Here is a 22,744-nt window from a genome sequence, read left to right as displayed (position 1 = left end):
CCTGCCTTTGATTCATAAATATCTAACCTAGTGAATACTGCACATCATAGTACTATCTTAAATAATTAACAGTCATTATACTATCTTCAGTACATATAAAAAACAATATGAAAACTGCAGGGAAGCTTACTGGTAGTGAGGAGATAAGAAATATCAGCAACAGAAATAATTACATCTTACATTACATCCCACTTTGGACACAGACACTCAAATATCACATACTGTCTCACTGTCTCTTATTATGATTCTGTGCCAAATGAACAACATCAATAACGACATATCAGTCTGACTAGAATGACTCAGCAAGGTTTCATGAAGACTACATTTATGCTAAACTTTATGAATTGAACAAAAGTTTCATAGGTAAGGAGAGGAGGAAAAGAGGACATCCCAAACAGTCAAAGACGGGAAAAAATATGGTTTGGTCAGAAAAAAATCTAAGTAAACTATATTGAATATAACAACCATAAATAGAAAACTAATGAGGAAAAAGCTAGAAAGGAATATTAGGGTCAAATTCTAGAAGCTCTTGAAAGCCATGCTAAAGAAATTTGATTACTGCAGGATATGGAGGCAAGGAAAGTTTTTAATATACAATAAAAAACTATTCTTCTGACAACATTATAAAAGAACAGATTTGAGACTACCATAAGTGAACGGTGAGCATTTATTTAACATTAGTGGTCAGGGCCCAAACTGCATGTCATTATATATTTCAGATAAAGAAACCTTTTCTCTCTAGTGATAGTTCTAACAGTTGAAAGAAGAATTAAGAAAAACTTAGTATTTAATTAATATTCTTCTGATTAGGCATGAAAGAGTGGGAGGGAAAGAAGCAAGAAGCTATGATTTACCTCATGCATATATGGATCTACAAGTATTTCAAAAGGTCCAATGGCCAAGGAGATATTCGACGCAGCTGTTGGAATGGTAAGCATGTAATGGAAGGTTTTCTTCCTCATATCATGGGTATACACTGTCTCCACCAAATCTCCATTGGAAACAGCCACCATTGCAGCATCCACTGTAAATTCTAATTTCCATGTACATAATTCAGAGTATGAATCAACACATGGGAACCAAAATCTAGAAAAAAGATCAACAGTGCAGAAAACATGTTGAAAGTATAACCTACATTGTTTCTGCCACATATAAGTTATTTTAACATTTACAGAATATGCACAAGAAGAAATTTTAGCTATTTGCCCACTGATGTTTTTTACTGAGCAACCTGAAAGAATGTGATTAAAGATAAAGTTCTGTCTCCAAATATTATTGGCAATATTGATAAAATATATCATGTAGTACCTCCAGTTTAAACCCTGAAAAGAGGTAAGCAATTCTTAGTTTCCAATTTTTTAATTAAAAATAATTTTTACTTGTATATTCATAGTCAGTTTTTATGTAGCATTCATTTTTGGAAACTAAAAATGCTTACAAGAAAGTTTTTAAAAGTACAATATTCAGAATCTATTCCATAACGTCAGGAAACTGCTTTTCTGGAGTATGTGATGCATTGCATAAATTCAAACAGTGCTGGTAAAGCCAGACATAAAATTTCTATTCAATGTTCTCTTCAGATCAGGTTTTACTATGTGCCAGGGTCTGTACTTGCTACTGAAACACAGAGAAACATAAGACATCATCCCTGGCTTGGAGGAGTTAATAATCTGAGGAGACTACACATAACATAATATTTCAATAACATGTTTAACTGCAGAGCTATGAGAATGAACTACAATTACATGCAACAATAAAGGTACATCTCACTACCACAATGTTACACAAGAAAGGCAGATATAAAGAGCATAAGGCGTATGCTTCCATTTACTAAAGTTCAAAGATAGGTGTAATCAATCTACAGTATTTTAGATATCAGGATGGTGGTTGCCCTAGGGCAGGAGGCTATCAGGTGGGCAAGAGTGAATGGAAGTGGGTAGAAGGGGTACTCTGCGATGCTGGTAATGTTAATGTTCTTTTTCTTGATGTGAGTGTGAATTACACGAGTTTGTTCACTTGTGAAAATGTATTGAGCTTTCTATTTACAATTTGTGTAATTTTCTGTATGTTTTACTTCAATACAAAAGTTTAAAACATGAAAGAATTGAGACAACTTTAGAACAGTAGACTTGAAAAGGAAAGGAGGGAAGACAGGATTGAAGAGGAATACGATTCAGAAGAGGTTCAAGTAGTTGGGGATCAAGCTCATACTTCTCATTTTACACTAAATACATGTATTGCATATTCATAGAAAAAAATGCAATTGAAAAAATGAAATCAACTGAAATACGTAAGAATTAGTAATCTACCTTGTGGAATTTTGATACCCACAAGAGAAAACATGAGCACCTCTCTCTGCCATACTTCCCTCTACACTGGGTACCACAAAATGAAGACCTCCTTTTGGCTGATCCAAAGAAAAATTGATGTGTATCTTTAGCACCTTTAATTCTGCAACAAATAAATACATACATACATTGATATATAAAAATATAATTAGGTAACAGTGGTCGATATAATAAGGGCAAAGACTTGCACTGAACATAAAGTGGGAATCAAAGGCTGAACTTTACATAAAAGATCACACTACTTAACCTAGTTTAGGCTTTTACCATCTCTTTGCCTATAAGGAACTCAACAGTCTGCTTCCACTGGTGTTCTTACCTCCACTCAATTCTAGTCACTGCTACTTGTGTTCTCCCAAAATACTGGTCAGACCATATCCCCCTCTCAACATTTCTGACAATGCTATACTGCCTAAAGAAAATAGTTTAAAACTACCACATAGCTAAGGGCTTCCAGATCCAATTCAAAACTTACTTTTCAAGTTTGTTCTCTTAGTACATTCTCACACAGATTGTTAACCCTACTTGTGACTTTAAGGAGTAGGGAGTGGGGTAGGAGGGAAGGACTACCCAAAAATTTACATTATGCAGCATTATTTACTGTGTTTGATTTCTAAGTAATAAATACGTGTTGCTTCCGTAAGATTAAAGAAAGATGTTCCTTTTAATTTCCCTCAAAACATTACAACCATATGGACTTTCTCCAACCCGTGAACATGTAGTGATGACCTTCCACGCCTGCACCCTAAACTAGGCAACCCCCCTGCAAGGTAAACCCCTCCCCCCACCATATACACATACAAACTATCCAAAAAGAGCAAAAACAAAACAAAGTCTTTTACTTCCTTATCTTGATTAATTTTATAAAGCAAAATAAAGGTAGGCAGAAGGTTATGTATGATAATTATAATGGCTGTAACTTTATACAAGGAAATAAAGAAGATTCAGAAATAATAAGACAAAGTAAAAGTATGCAGAGTGGGTGTTAGCAGCCCTACATTCTAGCCTTGGCTCTACTACTAATTAGTGACATCCAGCAGGTCACTTACTCTCTTTAAACCTCAGATTAATCTTCCGTAAAAGGAAAGAACTGAATCAGATGACTTTTTAGGATCCTTCCTTTTATAAAATGCTATAATTCTAAACTGAGTTAATACTGTGTGGGTTCTCAAATCTTGACAAATTGTTCCAACCATCTAATTTTTGTTTTATAACTTTCGCTTTAAAAGCAACAGTGAAATGAGTTGCTTTTTGTCATAGCCCTTGATTGCTATTTTCCTGTTAGCCAATTATCTTTAAGGAAAAAAAGAGCTTCCAACTCCTGTATATTTCAACTGATTAATTTATAATTTAGGTACCATTAGTTTTCATGAAAAGTTTCTAGTCACTGAATCCAACATGATTTTACTGTATACTCAACATGTTCTTGGTATTTTACCATCAACGTGTTTCCATAACTCTGATGGAACCTTAATGCAAAGTTCTCCATTTCCTGCATCAGGATCCACAGCACTAACCGCAGCTGCGTAAGCATTGGAAAAATAATTGAGATTTCTCCTGAGGAAAAAAAAAAAGAGAAAGCCAGCTTTAACAATAAGCCATATATTTCACCAAGCATTTTCTTAAATACTTGGCACCATTTGTTTGTAACCATTATATCATCTTACATAACTCATAGGAATGCTCTTTAGCCAAGTAACTGTTGCTCTATTTCCCAAGACTAAAACTATTAAACTATAAATGCAGGCTTCCCTGGTGGCGCAGTGGTTGAGAGTCCGCCTGCCAATGCAGGGGACACAGGTTCGTGCCCCGGTCCGGGAAGATCCCACATGCCGCAGAGCGGCTGGGCCCATGAGCCATGGCCGCTGAGCCTGCGTGCCCAGAGCCTGTGCTCTGCAACGGGAGAGGCCACAACAGTGAAATGCCCGCATACTGCAAAAAAAGAAAAGAAAAACAAAAAAAAAAACCAAAAAAATACTATAAATGCAATGGCATATATAGTCTACTCACCAATGCTATGTGATTATTATGACTATCACATACTTCATTAATTTTAGAATGCCAAAGCCACTACACTTTCCTAATACAAATGTAAAGAATATACATAGAATTGAAAAAATAATTATTCTTTATCAATCTGGCAAAAATTTGAATGGATTCAACAAGCTTTATAATCTGACAGAAATTAAGGTGTTTAAAACAAATCAGAATGGGAATTAATTCCTCAAAATTTAATACTGCTCCCCTCCACTCCCCAGTACATGACAATGTAACCTTAATGAAGGAGAGGAACTTTCGGATGGTTCACTGTTATAGCCCCTAAATACCAGGGGACACTCAAAAAATATTTGTTCAACAGGTACTTGGCCTTATTTCCTAGTGAATGAAAACAATACACAGAAACCTTATGAAAATATGAAAATACTGTTCTCATCTGATTTTCTAATTTTATTCCATAAAAATAACTCATATATATATATATATGTATATACATACACACACATATCGCATTTCCTCACTGAAATCAGTTAAAGTAATATGGAAGAAGTGGAAGAAAGAAAAAAGACAAGGAATGGCAAGAGCGAGAAAACAAGATTAGACACAATACTGTGAGCCATATTCTTGTTGTGCACCTTTATGTCTATCATCTTGCCATTAGATAACTCCATAAAGTCATGTCAGTGATATTTCACTAGCTTAATAAATTTTTAACCTAGTTAAAAGACAAGTTTCATATACTCTACAGAGTAATTATAGGGAAAATAAAAGAGGAAAAGCCATGAAAGAAAACATTAAACTTACACACTCTCAATATGATGGAGGCCATTCCTCCCCCATCTCCAACTCTCTCCTAACTAGTAAGGATGTAATACTAACTATGACTTTTAACAACTACAAAACACAAGGTTCTAAAAGTAGTTAAGCAGACTTCTCAATAATTTTAACACTTTCTTTCTCTTAAATATGTAAAATAAAGGTATTAAAAACTCCAGGACCACAATAAAAAAACAAATGACTGTTTTTTCACATACCATCTTTTTTTTTTTTTAATTATCATACAGTAAAAGTAACTTTTTTCCTTTGGTATATAATTCTATAAATTTTAACATGTGCAACCATCACCACAATCAGGATATAGAACAGCTCTGCCATCCACAAAAGCCCCTTGTGCAATGCCCTGTGTCAAATAGATGGAATCATACAGAATGCAACCTTTTGAGGCTGGCTTATCTCACTCAGTATGTCTTTGAAATTCATCTAAGGTGTTACATGTATCTATTGTTTGTCCCTTTTTATAATGAATAGTATTACATTGAATAGACTGTACCACAGATTGTTTATTCATTCGTCCACTGAAAGACATCTGGGTTGCTTCCAGCTTTTGGCTATCAGGAATAAAGCTGCTACAAATAACTGTGTAACAGTTTTTATGTGAATTTAATGTTCATTTCTGTAGTACAAACACCCAAGAGTGGGACTGCTGAGTCATATGGTAAACATAAGTTTAGCTTTATAAGAATCTGCTAAACTGTTTTCCAGAATAGCTATACCATTCTGCATTCTCATCAGCAATATATGAACATGCCAGTTGCTCTGCATCCTTACCAGTACTTAGTTAACATACTATCTAATTTAAAAAACTACTTTGTACATTTATAGGTTGCAATTTCTTTTCAGTAAGATTTCAAAAACATGAAATCTGAAAGGTAGCTGAAGAACTTGTAATATCCCCCAGTTATCTGTGAAATTCAAAAATAAAAAAATCTTTGTTACACAAAAGGCCAAATTTAAACATTACATATTAAAACCACTCATTTTTTTTTAATGGAAAATTATTCTCAGTCTCCTTATTTCCTGAGAAAAGGTAAAGTGGTCCAAATAAAATGGTGAGTCATTATAAATGGAATCTATTGGAAAGTCAGTTATGAGGAACAATCTTCTCATGGCTTGGATTTCAGTGTTTCCTTTCATAATAACCTAATAAAAGCCAAAAATTACAAGACAAGATTATAAGTGTTTTCAATTTTCAGAATAATAATGATTGCAAAATATTAATATGCCCCTGCCCTATAACCACCACCCATTCTTCCTTAAGGAAACAAAGCTTAAAGATGAGTAATGTTGTAGGGGATACTTAAAAACTAGTAAATTAAGGTAATCAAAAGAATTTTCTCCAAGAACCTATTATAAACACCTATATTAAATTAAAAGAATCTGTTAATTCTTTGTCAGATAAAGAACGTGTGCTTCTTAAAACTGTGTGTGCAGATTTTGCAAAACTTAAGATTTAATTATTTGTAAACTTTTTCTCCGTTTAAAAACATTTCATGGAAGCACAATATACGTCAGAAATATATATATACACTAAGTATACAGTTCGATGAATTTTCACAAAACCAAAGTAACCAGCATGCAGAGCAAGAACAGAACTTTACCAGCCTCCCAGAAGCCCTCTTGTAATCTCACTAACCTAGCCCTGCTTCCTACCACCAAGGGTAACCTATTATTCTGACATCTAATGAGATAGATTAACAACTTAATACACATTCTTTTGTGTCTGACTTGTTTTATTCAACATTAAGTTTGTGAAATCCATCCATATCATTGCATCTAGCTGTTGGTCATTCATTCTCATTACTTTTAGAATTCCAACAGTGTAAGAATATACCACAATCTACCATTCTACCATTGATGGGTTTTCAGGTAATTTACAGTTTTGACTGTTACAAATGCTGCCGTGAACAGTTCTGCACTTTTTTCTTGGTGAACATATTGGATATACACGTAGGAGTGAGACCACCAATCATAGACTATGTATACATTCGATCTCAATTTACATTTCTATTAGCTGTGTTTGAGAGTTCTGCTCTATATCCTTGTCACACTCAGTTTTTTCTTCTGTCTTATAATTCACATACAGAATAAAATAAATAAATAAGTAAAAGCCAACAGAAAAATCCATTTTCCAGAAATGGAACCAATATCAAAATTAATAAAAATGACTTTTCAAAAATAACTGAAACAACATTTGATAATGATGCCATGAAATAAGGTTGCTTAGAGAAAACTCTACCTTAACAAGTTTTTCTATGAAAAAGCCTATGGTATTTCACTGATAACAAGCTCAAACTTGAATCAATTACTTTAAAGTAGCTATTTTTGAAAAGCTAATGAATTTCAAGCCACTAGAAACAATGAGTATAGATAAGAACAAAATGGCTTTACTGCTATGCATGTGTGATTACAAGTCCAAATAAGAAGAACCCTATCTAGTTCTAGGGTTACCACATTTAAGAAAACACAATGCCAAACCAGAGAGTATTCAGAGCAGGGCAAAGAGAACGGTTAACAAATTTGGAAAGAGTTTTAAATGAGGAATGGTTGAAAGTATTGAGATACTACAGACTGGAAAAGAGAAAACTTACAGGAAAACAATTTTTAACTAGCATAAGTTTGTGAACATTATAGTAAAACAGACTGTGGTTCGATGTAATAAAGAACTTCCTAGCATTCAGAAATGAAAGGGGTGTTTTAAAATATAATAAACTCTCCTGAGCTGGACATATTCAAGCAGAAGGTAGAATAATATAGGAAAAATTCCTGCTGAAGTTTTGACTAAACAAACCCCAAAGTTCTTCCAATTATGACAACTCAATTCCAAGCAATACTACTAAAACAACTGCCAGTGAGGCACTGTGGGCTGAGTTAAAATATAAAACTAGTATCCATATTACTTAACCATAATCAAAAAAGGAATCAACCACTTCTACCATATGATATCAGTAAAATAACATTTAAAATCCCTTTGTAGACGTCTGTATTAAAATAAAGGACCTAGAAAATCTTTTTCTAAAAAAAGCAATTTAAAAAATCAATTCTAATCACTCTAAAAATTGCTCCAATCACTCAGTTACTTCATTTATATCTTAAGTTAGCTTCATTTCTACTGCCACTCCTTAATGGAAATGAAGACAGGAGACAGGAATTAAACTGATTCTTGAAACTCAGGAAAGTGGAGACTTTTCAAGTAAAATAAAAAAGGTCTTCTCAAAGCAGCAAAGCCTATCCAGGGAAGGAAAAGAAACAAGGAGGAAAGAGATGTCAGCCACTGTAGGCTACTCATGCACAGAAACAGTCTCTCTGGTAAAATCTACATTTACTTTATTCTAAGAAGAGAGAAATGTAGCAAAAAAAAAAACAAAAGAAAAAAGAAAAACAGAAAAACCACCAAAGAGACATAGCTTCTATGGAGGCAAACTATACCTACAATATGTAAGATTCAAACAGAAAATATATTTAGAGAAACTTCAAGTGTTTAAATTATTTTCCTGGCAGACAATAAGCTAGAGAGAGAGAGAGAGAGACAGAGACAGAGACACGGAGAGAAAGAGAAGCCTTATAGATGTTACATAACCAACAGGTATTTTATTTGCTAGTACAGGTAATTTAACAACTCAGCTAACGTTTACTTGGATCAAATAGGTAGAAATGCCTCTTAGTCTCTTATCTAAATGTTTCCCTTCCTTACATTCCCCCTGCAGTTTAAAGGTGCTGAATCTCAACCAAGGTAAGCACACTCTTGCCATTAAAAATAGGAGGGCCTGGCACCTTAACTTTAAAACAAATAAGGAGAAAATGTGATGAAGTAGCATATTACTTCTTTGAATGTTAGGACATTCTTGTACATATTCAAGACCAAATTTAACCACTGAGTTTTAAGTTTAACTTTCAAATCAAATCTGCTACATTTAATTTGTTTCAGCTTTAGCAGAAATTTTACTGCTTCATTAGAGAAAGAAAGTTACTTTAGAAACAAGAAAAGTAACAGAAGTATCTAGGGACATGCTAAAGACCTTAACTATCTGCCTTTGCCAAAGTTCTCTTTAAAAATAAATAACATCAAAAAATAAATAAATAAATAAATAACATCATTCACACGAGATAGCTTTCATATCTAACTGCTAAGCAGTATTTCTTCTGAATAACTGGTAGGTTTCTGTCTTTTGCCTTACAAATCTTATAAACAATAGTGTTTCCCTCTTTCGTATGGCAACCAGAAATATCAAAACCAAATCTACAGTTTTCCTCTAGTAACTTAACAGTGTGGTACCCACCATCCTATACTTTTTTACCCTTTGTGCTAATTTCATTAGCTACTTTAAAAAACTGTTGTCTAATAAAATTCTAAAACCACTCTCAAATCCTCTTTTGAACAAGTCAGAGAATAAACAAACACCGGTAAAAATAACTGTCATCTCTCTTAAAAAGTAATCGGGATTCTAGAGCCAGGCAGAAAATACTAAGTGACCATGGCTAAGAGAGCTCTGGTGCTACCTGAAAAGTTTAAATATATTCTATTGTTCCCAATTTCCTAACCTAACCTTCGACACTATTCTCCTTTATGACTTCCTTTTCTTTCTTTATAATACTAAAAGTGATGAGGTGTCTTCCCTGTCACTAGAGAAAAGTTTTAGGGGATATCATCACCTCAAAATTAACATAGCAAAGCTTGCTTTCTCAACAGATTTGAAGTCCACTGTTGCTGTCATTGCACTGTCACAGATCATCTTCTTTGAGACCTGAGCGGCAACAACTGGTAAAGCAGCTGTGCAAACACTGTTTTGTGACTGGCAGATGGAGAAGCTTCTTACCCTGTCATCAATGCAGAGTTCTAGGCTCGACAGGGTGGCTATTTTGGCCTCCGGCAAGGTAATGGCTCCCCTACCTGCTCTTTTACACATGACTTTTCCATCCATTAGTGGTACATACTTACTGCTCCAAAGGCAAATGATTGCTTTTTTCTGGGGGAAAGAGGATGCAGATGATTTTGTAATAAGTCTTTTCATGTCAGTCCCACAAGTGTGGCTGTAAAAGCATGTAATTTCAACCACTCACCTTCATAGAATGGGAAGTCACATGAGCAATTCAGAGACTCCCTGAATTTTCCCAACACCGTTTTCTCTTCTGAGTTTCAAAGATTTTAAACCAATGATTATTGGGATGATAAATAAGTCTATTGATAAGTGTCCTTTCTCAACCCTCCCAATCTCTTAAAGCAGTGGTTCCTGCTCAAGCTTTACCTTTTATCAGAATCACCTGGCAGGCTAGTTGAAACACAAATTGCAAGACCCTATCCCCAGTTTCTGAACCAGTAGGTGTGGGGTACTGCTTGGAAATCTGCATTTCTAACAAGTTCCCAGGTGATGTTGATGCTGCTTGTCTAGGTGTTACACTTTGAGAACTGCTGCCATAGTCAAATATTATACATACAGACTAGTTAAAATATCACCTTGACTAAACAGAGTTTACAGTTTGGGGCATTCTAACTCAAAATACTAAGAATCACAGAAATGATATAATGCAATGCTATCAAAACAGAAAAAACAAGTGCCTCCAAATGTAGTTGACAGTATTTAAATCAGTACAAATCTTCCCAGGGCACAATCAAGTGAAATGCTAAAAAGAGCCATAAAAGAATAATAAGTAATCCTATTTTCCTAAGGAAATAATTCAAAGTAAAAGAAAAAAAAAAAGATCTAGAAAATAATCATGTAATCCACAGTATACTGAATAAATGGAATATTACCTGACCATAAAAACAACAAAAAAACGCAGCCTATCATATTATACGTGGAAAGGTGAAAACAAAGTATTTAAATGAAAAATGCAGAACATAAAGCTGATCACAAAGATATAAGTTTACTGATAAAAATCAGAAGTAGCCTCAACAGATGCAATATTTAAGGTGAAGGAATGAGATATTTCAGACTATTTTTATATGATATTCGAAAGCTGTCAAATATTTTATAGAATATTTTAAAGTAGTTTCTGATCTACAGATTACAGTATCATCTAATTCACTGAAGACTACATTAATATCTATGAAACTAATATTTTTTTAAAACTTTAAAAGTAGAAAAATGGCTAAGAAAATGTATTTAAAGTTCTCTGATAGTACTTCTTTAAAACTGCAGTCTGAAGAAAGGAAACTTAATAACTTACTATGTTGGCCAGAGATAGTAAAATTTTTTGAACCAAATGTGTGTAGTGGTAGAAGCAAGAGAAATTATAATTAGAAAAAATAAATTGGGAACCAAAATCTAATAATAATCTAAGAAAAATCTGTTGAAAAAAATTAATCCAATCAATGAAAAAAAAAACCTGTTAGAAATATCGACTTTTAAAGTATGTAACTTACTGTTTTGATTCACTGTGACAAACTTCCAAGGTTGGATCATTATAAATAAAAGCTGCTTCTAAATCATTGATCCTTACTCGGTATATTCTACACTGTTTGCTGTTCAACTTGATTCTATTTAAGTTTGCAACTGTGGGAAATATAGTCAGTTCCACAAATCCCTGTAAAGATAAAGAATAATAATTTCATTAAAATGAACACAGGTATGTTTTAGAACATATTTCTTTGATTTCTACTACTTATACACATACTACAATCCAGAGACAGAATCCCAAATAGCTACACACATACAATCTCTCCAAGGATCCTCACTTCAAGTATGGCTGTCCTAGTGACTGAATGGGTCTGAATTATGTTACTTTATCATCCTGGTGGTTCACATTCACTATCAGTGAAAAGTAGACCATCTGCTAGAAAAGAAAATAAAAGGACTACACACAAATATAAGAATTTATAGACAGACTGGAATCCAAACAGAGAGGAAGGGGAAAAAAAAAAAACAACAGAGCAAAAAGAGAATCAAAACCACTTCAGTGAGTAAAAGAACAAGGCCCCTCAAAATAGGGTAAAAAACCATACCACCAAAGCTAACAAGTATGAGTCTCTGCTCATGGGAGGTAAATCAGGATGTGAGGTGGCAAGAGTTACAAGAAACATTTAGGCAAGTAGGGAAAAATCTACTGCCACCTCCAAGAGCAGCAGACACTTCAAAGCGCTGCATGATTTCCTACCAAGCAGTCCCAAGGCCATATACAGTTCTACCACCTTAGCTGTGTGGCGAGCCATCTGTCTGAAGCAGGTACATAAGACATGAGAGACAGCTATATATACCGACTGTCCACCACCCTTTTGCATTGAATCAAATGGGAAAGATGGACCATTGAAACAATGAATGTATGTCCAGTGAGTTTAATATTCTGGGTTGGAAACATAAAATATGGAGGACATGAAATAGTAACATTTCAGGGGCTGCAACAGGAATATCTAAGATGAAATTCAGGGAATAACCATACAGAAGTAGATTATAACAACTGCAATGGCTACTATTTAATGAGCCCTACTATATGCCAGACATTACACTACTTTCATATGTTCTAATCCCATTAACAACTTTAAGAGACAAGTACTACTTTATACTTTTTACAGATTAAGAGTTAAGAAAATCATACCAAAAAAAAAGAAAAAAAAATCATACCATTAATAAGTGGAGAACTGAGATTCAAACCCACATCTAAATGATCCCAACTGATTCCCATTATGCCATAATGTCTCTCAGTACAATGCTTTTAAATAACATGCAAGAACGTAAGAATATTTTTTAGAGAACATTCAGCCCAACTGCTCAAAAGCCTATTGATTCTACAGCCCTTTTTCCCCCAATTCCCAAATAAGAGAGTCATACATCCTTAAATTAGACCATCTGGACAGATTTATGCGGAAGCAAATAAGAACAGAAAAAAGCAGAAGCAAAAATACTGCTGATGAAGTCTCTGAGTTGAAAGGTGTTAAACTGTGAGCAATTGTATGAAGATCCAAATTCCCTTAATTAGCATACCAGCAATCCAATGCCCAATCTACATAAATGAGCTAGGATCAGCTGAAAGACAGCAAGGAGAACCAAGATAATGTCAAAAGTGAACTAGAAAAGATTATGTAAAGTGCTGTCATGAAGTGGTTACAGGAGTGAGACATAAGAATAGGCTTTTGCTTTCTAAACTAAGTTTAACAATAATAAAACAGTGAACGGAGTATACTTCATGAAGATAGGGAAAGCCCAGTCTCCTTGAATCATCAGGTCTCTGACATCACCTACAGCCCTAACCTACACCTGCCTGCAACATACAGACCCACTGACTGGCCTCCAATCCCTGTCAACCTTGGCTACTAGCATAACTGCAAGCCACCAGGTCACCTAACCTCTCACTTACTCTCTCTTCTTGCTCCTGCTCTCTCCCCACCACCTGACAGCGGACCATCCTCCTAGAGTCCCTACCCCATTTGAAGTAACTCCCCTGTGCTATTCAGCCCTTTCAAAAACTCCTCTACCTGTCAGCCTTAGATGAAACATCTCTTGAATCCCCTTTAAAAAGAAGCTACTTATTCTTTCACTCACTATAAATTAGAAGAAGGGAAAACAGGAAACCTCCTACTTTCCACTATTTCTAGATCATTTATAGGCTTTTATACAGCATATGCTATAAGAGCAAGGGCAGAATAGTGCCACTGTCTTCTTGAGGTAGACTGCCCGCATTCACATCCAGCTCCACTACTAAGTACATGATCTTGAGCTAAGTTACTCTAGCTCTCTGTACCTCAGTTTCCTCATCTGTAAAACAAGAATATTGACACTACCTACCTATTGGTGTTATTATAATTGAGCAATTTAATACAAGGAATGCACTTAAAATCATACCTGGCATCAGTAAATGTTTTTATTATTGTCCTTTTCTACTTCTTTTCCTATGTGTTCAAGCCATACAGGTACACCATCCTCTGTTCCTTTCATTAATGTTGCCCAAATTCCCCAATACTCATTGAAGGTTCATTCTTTACCTTTCTAACCCATCTCAGCCATCACTCTACATGACATGAATGCAGATATAGCTGATCCATGCAGTATCACTGCTTCAAAGTTCCTTGATTTCAATTCCTACAATCTTCACTGCCATTCCAGGATAGCAATCAAGACCACACTCTGAAAGACACCTCATCACTGCTCAGGACTGCTCCGACGTTGACATTTTAAACTGGAACGTCCACAATGCCTGTACTTCTCTGCCAGTCCTCCTGTTCAACCACATGAAATTCTCCTGTCCCTTGGCCTCCTCCAGTTTCTCACTACAATCCTCCCTGGTATTTTTAGTGCTACATTCTTCCTCATCCACCCAAGATCCTTAACTTGAACCACTCAACTGCCAACTATCAATTCTCTTGCCCTTCTGCTGCACATACCTATCTTTCCCTCCTGTTTAGAAATGATCCTTCCACTACTGCACTAGAGGCCATCCTCTGTAGTATTCTCAGAAATCCTGCTCTATTAATTACTCTCTCCTATAATTACAATCTCTCCTCTTTATAGGACTTTTTTCCATGCCTACAAACATGTTCGACTCTCACTTATCTTTCTTTTAAAATCTTGACATTTATGTCACCTCAAATAAATTAATTTTTGCCCTTTTCCTGGGGTTACTCTGTCTTGGTTCTGAACTGACACTAATCCCTGGAGTCCCAAAACATTACAGTAGTCCACTAGTCAGACTGGAAGTCTTTGGGGTCTTTTTTGTTTGTTTGTTTGTTTTTGGCTGTGCAGTGCGGCTTGTGGGATCTTAGTTCCCCGACCAGGTACTGAACCCAGGCCCTTGGCAGTGAAAGAGTGAAGTCCTAACCACTGGACTGCCAGGGTATTCCCCAGACTGGCGGCCTTTGGAGGTCAAGTAATAAAGGGGTTCCCACGTCTAACGCAGAGTAGGCTGGAGATTATCTCCCCAGTCCAGAACATACAGTATACATTTTAGTAATTGGCAAATCCCCATATTCATTCTCTGACCTCACTCTCTGAGTGAGGACTACAGTGGAAGGACTAAGTGGACACCACTGGAACACCCATCCCCCTTCTCCAGGGTAGTAAATCAATGCAACTAGACATCTTTGGGGAATTGCAGAGATTAGTGCCACCACAGAGACTTGAATGATGCCTACTACGTCTTCATTTAACTCAATTATTTGGCGAGTGCAAAAGTCAAGTAGGTTTTCGAGAATGATAGTGATTTATCGCAAACTTGCCAATCACAACCATGTTTGCAGATGCAGTACTTTGACCGCAGCAAATCAGCACAGTTCTTGGTAGCTAATATTGCGACTAATTATCAGGCAATTTTTTTTCCCCCCAATTCCTATCAGAAAAAAAAAAAAAAATCAATCAGAAGCAGGTTGTCTTCCAGACGTCAGAAACCCCTCACTGTCATCTAGTAACTAATAACTATATCAACTCTCCTGGTCAGTCAAAACATAGCCCAAAAGTCCTCTGATAGCCCAGAGGACAGGATAGCCCAGAGAATTACACTGGTATGTTATATTGACAACATTATGCTATCTGGACCTGGTAAGAAAGGAAGAGTAAGTGCTCCAAATGCCTTAATAGAAAACACGTGGATAGCAGAGGCTGCGAGTTAAATCCCATGAAAGTTCAGGGGCCTGTCACATCAATAAAGCTTCTAAGGTTCCAGTGGTCTGAGGCACATAAAAATAAACCTTCTAAAGTGAAAGACAAGTTGCTTCACTTTGCACTGCCCACCAAGAGGGGGGAAAAAAGGAGGCACAAAAATTGGTAGGCTTCTTTGCATTCTGAAAGCAATATACACATTTAGGCATACTACTTACTAAGCAACCTATAAGGCTATCAGCTTTGAGAGGGGTCCAGAGCAAGGAAGGGTTCTGCAGTAGGTCCAGGCTGTGGTTCAAGCTGCCCTGCCACTTGGGCATTATGACTCAGCATATCCAACGGTATTGGGAACGTCCACAGCAGACAAAGATACTTTACTGACTCTGGCTTTCTTCAGCAGAATGACAGTACACCATCATTCCTGGGGTTTCAGAGGAAACCCAAGACTTCTTCTGCCAACAACTGTTTTCCATTTGCAAAGCAACTACTGGTTTACTACAAGACCCTGCAGTAGAGACTGCACACATGATCACGGGACTCCCCAAAATTTCATGTAATTTTTGTTACCTAAAATGGCCATTACGAACTCAGTATGTGCAGTAGCTTTCCATTTTTAAATGGAAACAACACCTCTGGACCAGGCCCAAGCAAGTTCACAGGCACAAAGAGCAAACAGCATGAGCAGGTGACTCAGAATCCAACGGGACTTGTTCCCATTGCATCTCCACCGCTCCCTCAATCCACACCCATGGCCTCATGGAGAGGTCCCCATGCTCACTTAAAAGAATAGGACAAAGCACAAGCCTGAATTATGAATAAGTCTGCACAGCATGCCAGCGCAGTTGAAAGTGGATGGTAGCTGCCATCAGAACCCACTGAAGTGTGGTCCTGAAAGACAACGGAAGAAAAGCCTACTGTGGGCAGAACGTTGAATACAACTGACTGTACACTGTTTATAGAAGTAGAGATGACCTGAAGTATACATCTACACTGATGCTTGGCAACTGCTGGGTTGGCCAGCTGGTTAGGAATATGGAAAGAACAAGACAAGAAAACTGAAAATAAGAGGACGGTGGGAGAAGTAAATGTAAAAATGAATTTCTCAGAGTAGCTATAATATGAAAATATTTATGTCATCACATAAATGACCAACAGAGGCATCCTCAGAGACTGCAGAGGGAGCCCTCAAAAATCAACTGGCAAGATTATCTATCCAGTAGATGTCCAGACTCTTTCCCTAGCCACCCTGCTCAATATACAAAGTAGTCATTGGGTCAAGACTCCAAGGCTATGCATGAACCCAGCAACAAGGTCTTCCCCCAACGAAGCTTGATCTGGCTACCACCAGTGCTGAGTGCTCACCTCCCAACAGCAGAGGAGCAAAATGAGCTTCTAATACGGGACCTTCCCAGGAAGGATCAGTTAGTCACTCAGTAGTAAAATGACTACATTAGACAGCTGGTATCATGGAGGGAGACAGTAATTTGTCCTTATATAAAAATAGACACATATTCTAGATTTTCCTTCCCTAACTATAATATACGTGCAAAAAGCCATACATGTCGACATGCTATCCCATACATGCCTCCATGTGTATAGAAAAGTGTGGCAGTGGGCTCGTACACACAAAATTTACTCGTTTTACCTTTTGTCCTATCATCCAGAGCAGCTGACACGATCAACTACTGAAGGCTCAGTTACAGCACCAATTGAGACCTCCAACAGGATGCCATCTTAAACTAGTGGACAATATATCAGGTCATCTCTTCATAGCCAAAATAGATCTGGGAACCAAGGGACAAAAATTGGAGTGACTATGTTCACCATTCCTTCAAAAAGCCACTGAACAATTTTTGCTTCTTGTCTTCATGACCTCAGGGTCAGTGTGTTTGGAGGTCTTAGTAGCTAAGGGAGGAATGCATCCACCTGGGCACAGAGTCATGGTTCTATTAAACTGGAAGCTGAGACTTGACCACTTTGGGCTCCTCATGCCACTGAACTAACAGGCAGAGAAAGGGGTCACTGTACTGGCTGGAATGACTAGCAGCAGCTGAGATTCTACTACACAATAAAAGCAAGAATTCCATCTGCAATCCAGGGGATTCACTGGAATGCCTCTTAGGTCCACTTGACCAACAGTCCTAATCAATGGAAAACTGCAACAACTCAATGAAGTCAAAACAAGCAAGGATGTAGATCCTACAGGAATGAACGTCTAGGGCAGACCAAAAGAAATGCTGTCAAAAGGAAAGAGAAAAATGAATGGGTGGAGGAATAAGGAAGCTGTGTATATCAACCCTGACCTTGACACCAGCTAAAGAAAGCAGAGGCTGTAGCAATTAATTTTCACATCCTTTCAACCACTTTTCTTCTACTGTCTTATATGAAAGATATTGGTGATAGCTAATACCTTAGATGGGAATAATGCTGAACTGCCATTTCTTCACACCAATAGATTAGTCCAGGGATCAGCAAACTTTTTCTTAAAGGGCCAGATAGTAAACAGACATAACGGGCCACACAGTTTCTGTCGCAGCTATTCCACTTTGCCATTGTAGCTTCAAAGCAACCATAGACAGTGTATAAATAAGTGGCTGTGGCTGTGATCAAATAAAACTTGACTCACAAAAACGGGAAGTTAGCTAATGCCAACGCCTACAATAGCTGATAGGGCTTCGTTAAGTTGGGAACACTTTCGTCATAACAAAAGACAAGAGAGGATGATCTGGGGCAAAAGGGGTAGACTGTTCTAGATATTCTCCTTTTGCCCCTCCTAATCTGCCCTCTCTGCTTTACTCTGCACCCCAGGAGTAGCATTAACTAGGCACTAGCCCTCTGGCTGCCTGTTGGAGTGATCAACTGGGAGGCACAAAGAGAAAACTGAAAGCTGAAAATCGAGCTCCGTATATTTATTCCCCCAGGATCCTCCCTGCCAGGCTGAAGGAGGCAGTAGCCCCACTCTTCTATCAAAGACCATAGCTCCTGTAAGCTAAGTCTTTCCTACAGGTACAGTAGGTTCTTGTAACCTCTCCCTTCCTTTGTTCTTTCAGGTTTAGAAGTGATAACTATTTGTCGTTGCTAACCTAGGGTGCTCCTCCAACTTTTGTTGGTTTCTCTTAACCCTAAGTAGTCCCTTCATTACTTCCCTCAATTAATCTGTAGAATGCGCCTTCTGGGACCCTAGCCCATAGGCCATCTAACCAATCTTTCCAATGGGAGACGTAAAAATCATCTACAACTCCTTTCTAGCATTCCTAGTTAAGAGTCATCTGCAATTCCTTTCTGCCTATCATTGTGCCAGGGGTAGAGGATGTGGAAAGGGGAACGTCTGATTAAAAATGGCTCAATCACTTGCTATCTTCATGCCCTTAAGAAATTTACTTATCCTCCATTCTTTCAGCTGCTTTACTTATAAAAATAAGGATGAAAATAGTATCCATTTAAAAAAAAATAGCATCTACCTCATGGGGTTACTGTGAAGATTAACTGAGGTCATACACACAAAACCTTAGAAGATGGTCTTACATGTAGTATGTATATAATAAATGTTCACTATCAGTCAATCATGTCAACTCTATTTCTAGGCCATTTTACTAATGATACCTCCATTCAGGGATAAATCATTTCCACCCTAGATTATTACAGTAACCTTTTAACGAGACTCTTTAATCCTCATAACTTCCATACCCAATTCACACAACCCAACACACCTAAAGTATCCTTCCATGAAGTATAAGGTAAATAATCATATGTAAGGGATTTTGAAAGAGAAGTTCCTTAAATGAGGATATGGGACTTAATAAACCTTTAAGAATCCTTATAAATCTAAGATTCTGTGATTCTAATGAAAAGGTTACATTTTTAAACAGCTCATCTTAAGTAAACAAGTTTGAGAGGGAAGTTGATGTCCTCACTCAAAGAAAACCGGCTCTCACTGAGATTTTGATCTAGTTAATACAGATCTCCCTGAAAGAATAAATTATTTGGGTTATCAAGAACTTTTCCTAGAACAGATATATCAACAATCCATACATCTAAACTGGGGCTGGCGGGCAGTTTGCTAGGTTTTAAACACCTTATCTAGAGCTTCAGTGTAAAGCACTGCCACCTCAACAAGGTCAGCCGAGAATCAGAAAACACAAGTAGCCTCTTAACAGCCAAGTTAAAAAGTCAGTGCACGTACCAACCTTAACTTTTTTCATAGAAAAAAATCTCGCTGTGGACTTATTCTTCTTTCATACACGATTCTAAAATGTTTGGTAATACGGACTTTCATACTCCGCAACAGATTAAAAGAAATAAAACTTTAATCAGGAAACAGGAAAAAAAAAAAAAGAGAGAATTGAGGTGGCAGACAATACAGCACAGCCATGGCCCTTAGAGTCATATAGACTTTTGAGTTCTAATTATTACCTATTCTCGAAACACAGTTACCTGGACAGAAAAGTTTCTAAGTACTGTAAAGGATGGACTGTTATTGCTTATAACCGCTGAGGATATACTTACCACAACAGATTTTCTCTGGAAGTTTATGTTGTTGATGCAGACGACCTGATGAGTTGTACATTAAAGAATAAAGAAAATATTTCAGTTATTAAATAATGCATAACTCTATCCAAGTACAAACAAGAACTGTGTTCTAGGCAGCTCAGAATCACACTTATCTTTCATGCTAAAACCCTACAAATTAGGGTAACTTGCTCATTTTAAATTTAGCAACAGCCACGAAAATAAATTTCTTTGGGCAAAAATGCAACTTAGTACTTTAAGAAAAAGGTTTATTAACCTGCAAGAAGCAGTAGATCTGCTGAATTACACTGTCATTCAAACCATTTTCGCCCTACAAACACCATTCCCATCACCGTGAGTGGCTCCCAGTTTCCCACTAGGCCTCACAGGCCCACGAAATCAGTTTCAAGCAATCACAAAATATAATTAATGAAAACCAAACGTAAAAGAAAGGGAGATGAAAAAATACTTATAATTTATAGGGCCTTGGGCTTTCAAAGCCCTTGTCTCCTTTCTTCCTGTTCATTCTGGCGGGCTCTAAACCAGTCGGCGGCATGAAGGGACCCCGCGGAGCTCGGCTTCCCGGCTTCCCGGGGGTCGGCGGGGCATTACCGGTCTCCGGCACCTGACACTCCCCGCTCCCCCGCGCACCCAACAGTCACACCCCGCGGCCGGGGCTCCCTCGGCACCCACTCCCGGCCCTGCCCGATCTGCCGCCGCCAACGCCTCCAACTCGCTCCCGCGATTCGGCTCCGTCAGCTGTCTCCGCCGAGCTTGTCACGGAGATGCTCCTCACACCAAGCTCCGACGGCGCCAGGCAGCCGACATCTTGCCGGTCACCTCTGACCTGCGACGTCAGCGGAAGTGGGACAGCCGTGAGTGCAGGAGTCGGAAGTTACGTGTCAGTGGGCGGGGCTTGCCCGAGTGCCGGAGTTTTTGTTTTCGTGTATTCGTATACGGACGGTGGGTGAGAACTGTTAAAATTTCGGAAAGCGGCCAGAGATATTTTGTGGGTGAGGCGAACACAGCGAGAAGGAAAGAAGGAAACACTAAATTTTAGAGGACTAAAGATTTAGCGCAAACATATTGAACAGTATGGGGAAAAGGTTTTCGAAGAGCCAGGGGCTGGCGACTAGGAACCCGGGAAATAGGAAACTAGGAGAGGTGTGCCTCTGGTCCGCTGTGTGAAAAGACACCATAAATTCACTGGAGCTCAGTGATTTAGGCTGTAAAATACGTGATTAGACCTCAAGGAGTCTAAATCGAATTCCGGAGTCCTCACTAGGCACTGCTGCCTCAGTGTTTATTGAGAAAAACATAAAATTAGTGGATTATATAGATGCAGAATTTATTGAAAAACCGGACAAATATTTTAAAGCCATCGTATTTGCATTTTATGCATGAGAATAAAAGTTGTAAATTCCACTAAGTTAAATCTTGGTTAATTGTGGATTATGCAGTTAAAAAAAAAATTAACTTCGGACCAGATTTAACCTTGGCCTGCCCCTTCCAACTGTCTTGGTGACAAGTTCATTAGCTAAGTTAAAATTTGAACTTTGGTCTAAACGAAAACACACTAGGAAAGTAAAGATGTAAAGGAACTTTATCAAGCATTCCAAAACCAGCCAGAGATTACTTGTAGTTTTCAAGAATTACCTGTGTCAGTATCCTTTATTATAGGATTATAAACTACTGTTAGCATTCTTCATTTAGGATTAGTATTGAAATGGGTCTTCTTGAATTATAAACTTTAACACCATTTGGCATGGAAGATGGGGGGGGGATATTTAGGGAGGTAGATGCAATTGGTTTAAAGAGAGGTCACTGGATTAAGGAAAGAATGGGAGACAAAGAAGCAGACAGGGAGTACGCAAACTTTCATCCCAGAGTGCATATCTGAGGTGGGAAGTAGATGGGCCCCTGGGCTGGACACCTGGTGTCTGTCAAGTGAAGTAAAATTGAAGCTTTGTTTTCCCCCCTATACGCCAAGCATAAAGCTAGTGGCAGAAGCTGACCTCTGCTGATGTAAAGAGGTGAGGTGACCACTCCTGAGGTCAAGAAAATTCCCCTGACTGCACAGGCACAGGAAGGCTCCTTGGAGGTCAAAAAAGAGAGGGGTGCCACCCATGATATGTGTGGACACATCCCCACAAGCCTCTGCGGTGGAATCCACCTTAGCAAAAAGTTGGGCACGCGTGTTAGGGAGTGTCCTAGAACAGGTTAGATGTGGGAAAAGAAACAAGATAATTGGCCAAAGGTAAACAAAGACCCAGAAAAACTGTCTTATGTAAGTGATTTAAATCACCTCTTTCCTGCGCTCCTCAGTAGGGAGGACACCCACACCCTATCTCTCTGAGTGTGTATTTCTGCCTTGCTTCTGTCTTAAACAATCTGTTTCTCTGTGTGCTCTCCCACTTGTGCCATGTCTCTAATAATAAACTTTGTACCTGTTTTTACAGTTTTTGCCTTCTAGAAACATTCTTGCTTTCAAACCGCACAAGAGCCAGGGGAACTTTGCTTCTCACCTCT

At 37.8% G+C, this 22,744-nt stretch overlaps 1 protein-coding gene across 2 annotated transcripts in view; it reads right to left on the bottom strand.

Annotated features, from left to right (window-relative positions):
* TAF2 (TATA-box binding protein associated factor 2) overlaps positions 1-21,045 on the bottom strand; it is an 81,228-nt gene extending 60,183 nt beyond the window's left edge. The window contains exons 1-6 of one of the 2 annotated variants that reach the window (XM_029222926.1): positions 20,689-21,045; positions 20,213-20,267; positions 11,545-11,705; positions 3,784-3,902; positions 2,310-2,451; positions 855-1,086 (exon numbers count right to left, since the gene is read on the bottom strand). In XM_029222926.1, coding sequence (XP_029078759.1) covers positions 855-1,086; positions 2,310-2,451; positions 3,784-3,902; positions 11,545-11,705; positions 20,213-20,267; positions 20,689-20,771 — 792 coding nt within the window. In that variant the 5' untranslated portion in view covers positions 20,772-21,045. Of the gene's footprint in view, positions 1-854; positions 1,087-2,309; positions 2,452-3,783; positions 3,903-11,544; positions 11,706-20,212; positions 20,268-20,688 lie in introns of those variants that run through there. The other variant, XM_029222925.1, reaches the window with a different exon arrangement.
* Between the last annotated feature and the right edge of the window lie 1,699 nt (positions 21,046-22,744).

The sequence above is a fragment of the Monodon monoceros genome, unplaced genomic scaffold (genome assembly GCF_005190385.1).
Source record: "Monodon monoceros isolate NGI ecotype Baffin Bay Population unplaced genomic scaffold, NGI_Narwhal_1 Super_Scaffold_14, whole genome shotgun sequence".
NCBI lineage: Eukaryota > Metazoa > Chordata > Mammalia > Artiodactyla > Monodontidae > Monodon > Monodon monoceros.
This window is presented reverse-complemented; position numbering and strand designations above follow the sequence as displayed.